General features: G+C 36.6%; 1 protein-coding gene across 1 annotated transcript; it reads right to left on the minus strand.

The window, feature by feature from the left end:
• Positions 1–205: 205 nt before the first annotated feature.
• LOC141598815 (isoprenylcysteine alpha-carbonyl methylesterase ICME-like) lies at positions 206–8849 on the minus strand. The gene is made up of 11 exons (XM_074418609.1): positions 8120–8849; positions 5932–6008; positions 5755–5824; positions 5560–5640; positions 4480–4554; positions 3636–3737; positions 3297–3437; positions 2322–2387; positions 2086–2229; positions 1223–1313; positions 206–596 (listed from the first exon to the last, which is right to left on the minus strand). Exons 1-11 carry the CDS (start codon positions 8563–8565, stop codon positions 435–437), a joined length of 1455 nt encoding a protein of 484 aa, XP_074274710.1. The 5' UTR covers positions 8566–8849; the 3' UTR covers positions 206–434.
• Positions 8850–9059: the final 210 nt, after the last annotated feature.

Raw genomic sequence — 9059 nt, forward strand, 5'->3', positions numbered from 1 at the left:
TTTCCTTTTAATAGAATGTAACCATTTAATGACAAAATGTTATAATTAAAATTGTCACTTTTTACCCTGAAAATGATGGTAACATTTTATCAGAAAATAGTAACACTTTATTGTAAAATGGCTACATTTGGCCCGTCTTATTTCAGACGGGAAATAGCCCCTCTAAAATAAGAATTTGCGAAGAATCATAGCTGGGTTTTTGCTAAAAAAAATACACAGTAATTTTCTACTTATATAATTAGAAATAATAATGTTGTACAACAAGCAACCAAATACCAACACAGACTAGAATACACAAATGCATTTACAAATGAGAAATGCCAATAACAGCATCTAAAGAATGTTATCTTCTACGAGTAGCGAGTTCTATTTAGATTTACTGATAAATACACCGGAATTCTTGGTGAAGACACTTGGAAGGAATTCCAGACGAATTAGAAGGGGCTGACAGCGCGAGCCAACTTTAACATGATTTCAGGCACCAACCGTTTTCTAGGCGGAGCAGTAGCGTCCTTGGCAAGCGCTTCCTCATCCCCAGCATGAATTATGGAAACTAAATCTTCAAACATTTGATCACTGCCCCCTCTCATTGGATCCTGACAAGTCGAATGCATCCATTTAAACCTTATATTAGAATAGGCTTCCGCAAGAGGGGTGGGGACTGGGGGTCGATTGTACGCACTCTTGAAACTGACCCATCATAGAAAATATTTGCTAGTACAATGCTCTTTCTCTCCATCACCGTGATAAAAATCATGATGGCTCTAGGATCGCACACAGCCATATCACAATTCACAATGCATTGAACAAGTTTTCTTTTTTCTAACTATTCTTTTGTTGTGGGGTTGACGTCTAATTTCAGGACGATGTGAGTGGCATGTCCACAGTTTGCTACTGGAGAACCCATATTGAAAGCATTAAGAAGGCGACTAAAGTAAGTTGAGGTCTGTATCAAAATTGGATTGATACTCTATATGTTATCTAGGCAGGGAAAACCGGGGTGACAGTACATTTTAGAACCAATGGGGCTGAGACTTGCGAGAGCGTCAATGGGTCATGTACTCATGTTCGGGTAGCATAAGTTCAAGCTACACTTCAAGTCAGTTGGGTCAGTTTCAGGACTACATGGGGCCATAGGTCGCTGCTGTTCAGATTTTTTTAGGCTGCTACTACTATCTCTCGAAATATAGAATATATGAAAATGGAAGCTTTTATCATTTACCTGGAGAAAGACATCAGTGTGGGTCTTCCCTTCGTACAAAATCGCCCGAGCATCGACTCCAAGTCTCTGAAGTGTTGCAGCAAAACTTTCACTGAATCCATCAACAGAAAATTTTAGCGGGCCAAAACAAATCGAGGAATCTCGTGTACTTTTAAAGTGAATTCAATAGATCATATTGAATCTTCGACCCCAAACCAAACATACATCACCCTAACAAGGAAAATAATAATTTCTCCACCCTAAAAGATTGATCATTGTTGATTATGTACATTGTCACTTTGTCAGAGATGATCACTTTTTTTTTTATAAACGAGATGGATCACTTTGATTATAAACACTGTTCCGATATAATTACTACTCTAACTTGCTGTCTATAAAAGAACACAATTCTCATTTGTGACGGCACTATTCCGTCACAAGCTTGTGACCTCTCACAAGGAGCAAGTGGGAGAGCAAGTGGGAAGGCAAATGGGAGGGGGTTGTCAGAGGTCACAAGCTTGTGACCGTCACAAGCAAGACGGTCTGAAAGAAGAAAACAAATGGTATAAACCAACATAATAATGCAATCAATCTTTCTGAAAGACTGAAACAAAGAATAATCAGGCTGGTAATAATTCTGAGTTGTACAAGACGGTCTCCCATGACTTGTGAGACCAACCACTTTAGTTATGTGTTCCTCAATTGATTGTATTTGATGGGGGAATATCTCATCTAGTACAAGCTCTTGTAAGATAGAAGAATAAGCATTTTTAGGCATTCCAATGTTTACAAATATCCTTTGCCACCAAAAAATATACTTTAACAGCAGACCGATCAAATCTCCGTAATAATGAATAGTCTAAGATATATGAATAAAAGTGAACCTGGCATCTGATGGAATTGAATAATCTGCAGTACCATGGAAAAGAACAATAGGAGGGAGTAGCGAAACTGCACTTCTGACATTTGGATCCTGTACGATTAGTTCTGGCGAATATCTCTGCAACGATTGCTCCCCTTCCATTATACTGGACCAAAAATTTTACATACTACAAGTGAGTATAAAGAGTTAAAGACACATATCTATAAATTGTTACGTGATAAAATGAGGTGTTGTTACCTCAAAAATATGTTACGGTATAACCCTCTATTATGGAAGTGGTCGACTAGGTTCATCAAATTATACCTGATAAATTACATTTCACGGCAAAAGAATCAGTTTAAGTAACTAAAAGATTGTAGTAATCCCTTGGATTTCATATTTTCATTGAATTAAAACCAACTATATATACAAGAGTTGGTGTAACCTACCATCATACAATCTAGGCAATACAAGCACTAATACAGGAAACAATATCAACTACTCGTAGAATATTTACAAGAATATTTACATATTCTATTAGCAACAATAAACAGCAATAACACGAGTTTAAGAGGTACAGTGTTAAACTAGCACAAAAGCTTGTGATAGAAGCCTTATTCAAGATCTTGTAAACTAGCCGTTACTCTTACTCTCCCTCTTATTTTTTTTTCGGACTTTCTGCTTGAGTTTTTGTGTTCACGTTTTAAAACTTCGACCATAAATATGTTGAACTATAAAAAAATTATACTGTGATACTAAAATAGTAAAATATTAAAATTTTCTATAAAATTTACTTTCACAATTATTTTTTTCAGACAGAAAATATTAATAGACTGATCGTAACGTTATGGTAAAATTGTCAACTTGGAGACCTAGTAATGTCAAATTGTCAAATTTAATTTAAGAATGTGGCAATATATCAAGTTTAAGCAAGCAACAACTGCAGTTACATCTCTAAACTTAGTTTCGTAGAGTGCTAGCACATCAGCAAGCCTTTGTGCATCAGACATGCACCAAGTAATACGGAGTACAATGCACCAAAAATATTAGTGTATAATAGGAGTTTTAAAGTACTTTTTTACTTATGTTATAAAGTAATGGGAACTGATCGCGCCGCATTTCCTAAAAGAAAAAGGTGGCTAAAAAAATTTTAAGCACTCCAAAGGTAAAGACGTCATATTGTCATATGTTCAGTAAGCATCTCACATTCATCAAATGCAGTCAAGTCCTTACCCTCCTGATAATCCAAAATAAGCTTTTATCTGTGAGATGCTCCAGGTAACAGTGTCTCCCTCGCCAATCTCTTTAATAGCTTGTTCGACAAGAACACAAGCAGCAATATGCGCACCAGCTGATTGTCCCATAACATAAACTCTGCAAGAAAAAAAAGCACCTATAAGCAAGCTAACCAGGTCAAGAAGTGTAACTTAGGGTGATCTTTGTTAATATATTCCGTCATTTTTTATATTAGTTGTAGATGCTTATGATTTTAATTAATGACTAAATACTTCCGTAACAAGAAAACAGGGATGATATTATAGTAACTACAGTGAGATGTTCACACATTACTACCTTTCTGGATCACCTCCGTATTCTGCAACATTTTTGCAAATAAATGAAATGCCACGTGAAGCATCATCAATCATATCTCTCATTGTACCTTGAGGGAAATTTCTGTAACAAGGTCAACACATCATTAAAGGTTTCAAACAAAATATTAAGTACGGAGTACTCCCTCTGTCTCTTAATACGATTCACATCCTCTTTGGCAAAAGATTGAAGGGAGTAATGAATAATGACGTGTAAAGAAAAATGAAAACTGAGAAATATATGGGTCACAAATCATAGTAACCACAAAAACAAACATAAAAGGATTAAAGCAAAGTGTGAATCTTATTGTGAGACACTGAGACGTCCTAAAAAGGAAAGTGTGAACCTTACTCTTAGACAGAGAGAGTACAAGCTAAGATATTTAAGCCAAAAGGTGCAACACTTGCAGATATATTAAAATTCGATAAAAAATTTGAGAATTTATAATAATGGCGGACATATGTAAGTCAAAATTACTTGACCTAAACATGTCCACTTTCATTATATTAACTCAGGATGTCAGACTAAAATTTTCTTTTTCATAGTTTTCCTTTTATATATTCAACGAGTTATCTGGTTCGGCTTATTGTTAATGGACTGGTCTTACCGTCTTACTAATAGAGTAATAGAACCGTTTATTTAATTAATATGTCATATTAACTACATATTGCCAGCTAAAACATACTGCAAAAAATAATTAATAATACCGATGTAATGGAAGGAGACAATCAAATGCATTACATCTACAAGAAGCCATCAGTAGAAGCCTACCGGCCACCCTTGAGGTGTCAAAGAGCTAGTATGTCTGAACTCCGAAGCCACTAACCTATAATCTATGCAAGCTACAATGATGTCTCTGTCGGCTAATTGTTGGCCAAGAAGAGAACCCCATGCTTTATAACTGCCAATAGTAACATGAGAGCTTATTAGAAAATTTACAGAACGGATACATGAACAAGATGATTGCATCATATTTTTTCAAAACAACTACAAGTGCTCTGTTTGGCGGATTTTTGCCTAAACATTTGTATACCTTGAGGAATGACCAGCTTCATATTAATTGTAGCAACAAACTTGCGGAGATTTTTAGAAATGTGTTACTGTTCACGAAACTCTTGAACATTATAGTACTCTCTTTGACTCAACAAATTCTTTACGTTTATTTTGGATCAGTTTGTTGGAGAGCTAATACAAGTAGGGTATATAGCTTGTTTATTTCCAACTTTTCAATTACTTCCCTCCCCTTATCCCCTTCTTCCATTTCTATTCTAGCCAAGCACCCCACCCTACATCGGTACCCACCGGAACCCATCCAGTATACCCCCAGTCACTCGAAAGTCGAAACCAATCTCCCCCACCCCCTGAACCCCTCTTCCTCGCCAACCAAAACTCTATGTGGGTGGCTTTTGAGTGTGGGGGAGGGAGATTAAACTATCTTAGGCGGGGTGCTTTTTGAGGGGTTAAGTTAGTAATTGAGATTCTAAAACCTAGCTCAGCTGCCTAAATAGGAAATGTAACGAAATGGATAAGGACCAAAATAGAATACGTAAAGAACCTAGATGAGAGGGAGCATCAACCATCATGTACCTCTTATAAGAACCATAATTGAAGTAGCGAGTTCAGATATTAGGGGTAAAACATGTAGTTAATTCATACTCTGTACTAACTAGTAAGAACAATAGGGATCTTCGATTCTTCGTTACATAACAATTGTCAAGCATTTTTTGAATTTGGTCCAGTGAATGGGTTAAACCATAAGATAAAAAGATGAAAAAGCCTGAAGAAAAGAATCTTAATGATTCAAACGACTCTTCATCAACTACTACCGATGTAGATGATGATTGACAATTTGACATGCTACGCAAAAGGGAAAAAAAAAACATAAGTGAGGCCAAAGACAACTCACCCAATTATCCAAGCTCCACCTGTTATAAATGCAACAACAGGCTTTGGCCCTTCGCTATTTTTAGGCAAGTACAGATCAAGACTGCCAAAAAACCAGTATTAGCTCTCATACAGGAGTCCGGCTGAAACTAAACATTTCCAATATAATTTTGAATTCATACAACAACTAGCAAGTAGGAGCAACTTTATACAATACCTGTTTCTAGGTTGATCACCATAGACTATACTTCGTCGGATATGACTCGAACGGAAATAATGATATCCAACTGCCAGAAGAAAGTGCACATTGTTATAGTAGTGCTACAAACAGCAACTCCTAGATACAAGGAAATTGAAAAAGATTGGCCAATCAAACTTGACAAGAAGTACGAACCTTGAAAAAAACCAGGGATCAGCAAAATGGCATAACAACCTAGAGCAAGAAATCTTGTAATCCATCTGTAACCTACCCTGAATAAAATACAAAATAAGACATGTGCTAGTTGCAAAGTACGTTGTACATAAATTTCCAAAGAGCAAATGAGAAAGCAAGCTATGCCTAAATTGGGTGACATAGATCCTTAACAGAGTACATCATGCTCTATCGTCGAAAATTATGAGGCATTAGAATGCTATACGTCCAACAAACTAGCACAAGAATCGAAGTTGCCTACTTTGTGAAAATACCTACAACGAAAGAACTCTATGGATCACTAAAAAAGACCATTCCTTAATAGTTTACTATCTTAGATCCTTCATGACATTAAAATTGGATACCAAAAGCAGCAACATTTGAAGGGAATTCATATTAGGATACTCTACATACAAAGCTAGATAGGAATTTCACTTTCAGAGGAAAAAACAACATTGTGCAAAAATCAGATTGATCAACTTATTGCCGTTCAATGCCAAAACCCCGAGCTTACAAGAAAGGGATGCTGCAAGAAAGAAGGCCAACACATAATAATGATCCCAAATACCTGTAATATACTGAATAGAGATACTTTCTACACCAAAACAAAAGGCCGATTCTGTTCAGCTCACGAAGACCTATCATGGTAGACTTAATGAATCAAATACCCAACCCATGTGGAGGTAAAGAAAGCTAAAGAGTCAAAAGGGTTGAAGACATCCCCCAGCAAGTACATGCAGTTGTTTCTAAAAGCTTTTCATTCGCTATCTTCCTCTTCTTTGTCAGTTTTTTCTCTTTATGCATACTAGCTCATTCGTTATACTCAAAACAAGGGGATTATTATTGGCCAGTCATTCGTATAAGCATCGTGCCCCTCCTTAATAGCTGTCTGTCCTAAGAAAATCATGTCTTGTTCAACACTTCAACATTCAAGATTTCAATCCTTAACAACAACAACAACATCAGAGCCTTAATCCCAAAATGATTTGGGGATTTCAATCCTTAACAAACCATGTAAACAATCCCATCATATAAAAGCAACCATCTTAAAGTCAAAGCCGAAAACTTCCATCCTTCACATACCTCGATTCATACTTAACTCTCCTGAACATTACAATGTAATTCATTCAAATCACTTCCACATACCTCAATTCATGTTGAACAATTCCATCACATAAACGAAGCATCTCTAACTCAACATTAGAAAACTTTCATCCTTCACATTCCTCAATTCATACCTAATTCTCCTAAACTTTACAATGTACTTATTGAAATCATCCCACTTCACCTAACCTTAGTACAAAAAATTCTGCAAACTTTCATCCATCACGCACCTCAATTCAAACAATGCTCCTAAACATTTTAGCATATAACGCAACTAACTCAATCATCCCACATTACCTTACTACAAAAAAGTTGCAAACTTTCATCCATCATGCACCTCAATTCAAACAATGCTCCTAAACATTACTCCGTATAACACAATTAATTCAATCATCCCACATCACCTTACTACAAAAAAGTTGCAAACTTTCATCCATCACAAACTTTAATCCAAACTTAATTATCCTAAACTTTACAACAGCGAAAACCAAAACATTCAAAATTAAATCCACAACAAAATTGCCTCTATATTATTCAAGAGGTAATTTAGCCTAGTAATACCTCAATTCCTACTTAACCTTCCTAAACTTTGCAATGTAATTCATGTAAATCACCCCACGTCAAAATCACTCAAACCCAACCAGGGTTACTGGATTCTCTCGGGCACCCTACAAATCGCGAATTATATTCTGTGGCTTACTAAACTAACATATAACAACCATTCTATAAGAGCGAATCACAAACAGGTAAGGGCGTATCCATAAAGAATCCGGTAACCATGAACCCAACAACCCAATTACTCAAAACAACCTAAAAATTCCAAATTTAAACAAAATTCAGCAGTAATGCAGTATCCCATATCCCAAATAACATTGAAACACACATCAAAATTACCAAAACCCAACAACCCAATTACTCAAAACAACCTAAAATTCCAAATTTAAGCAAATGTCAGTTAGCAAAGCTGTTAAAGTCGCGACACGAGGGGTGGTACTCATGACCTGGGTTCGATTCCCATAGCAACACCAAAAAAACAAAAATTAAGCAGTAGGGCAGTATGCCATACCCCAAATAACCAAGAAGCTTCAAACTCAACCTAGTAACCAACCAAGTTTCAGAAGCAACATGTTCAACACTACTAACAATCGAATGATCACTACCACCATTCCCTCCATTACCACCACCACCATTGCCATTTTGGAAAGCCAATAGATTCTCGTCGCTTACGGTCCGCCGCCGCCGTTGCTGCCTAATCTTACCCAAACCCAACCCACCAGTAAAACTAAATGCCCTAGACAAAAGAGGTTTTGTTTCAATATGTGAATCAAAATCATCAAGAGTTGAAGATGGAGAAACAATAAGATGATGATGATGATGATGATGATGATGATGATGGGTAGTTGGGAATTCATCATTTGAGGTATGTAACACCATTGTTGACATCTTTTTATTGGATTTTGAAGATGGGTTTGTTATTGGAAGAAGTGGGGGTGGGGATTGTGATTTCATCATTGTTTTTGTTGGGTTTTTATTCAATTTAAGTCTAAAAATAGTGAAATAATTATTGGTGTAATTTAAATTTGAAAAAAGATTGAATTTTTGGTGGATCTGTTAGAATGTTTGGTGAATTGATGAATGTATGAACATGTGGAGGTGGTGATTATGGAGAAGGGAAAGTGAAAAAAAGTTGAAATTTTTCGGAAGGAGACATGGACATGTTGGAGATGTGAGAGCCAATTGCAAATTTGCAATATGTTTCAATTTCATACGTTGATGATGTACCTGAAAAGTTCAAACACTTCAACTTGCTTGAATTCGAAGTTCTTTTATCTGTGTAGTTGGCAGTTTGATTGGGGGTTGTAGAGGTGGTCACCACTCACCAGCCGAGTCGAACCGGACCCGATCATGTGTTCGGATTGGCTGGACCTTGACCCGACCTTAGGGAAAGGACGGACTTGGGTCGGGCGGGACCAGTTTAGTTTGAACATTGAGTTAGTTTGTGGATG

This window comes from Silene latifolia, chromosome 9 (assembly GCF_048544455.1).
Source record: "Silene latifolia isolate original U9 population chromosome 9, ASM4854445v1, whole genome shotgun sequence".
NCBI lineage: Eukaryota > Viridiplantae > Streptophyta > Magnoliopsida > Caryophyllales > Caryophyllaceae > Silene > Silene latifolia.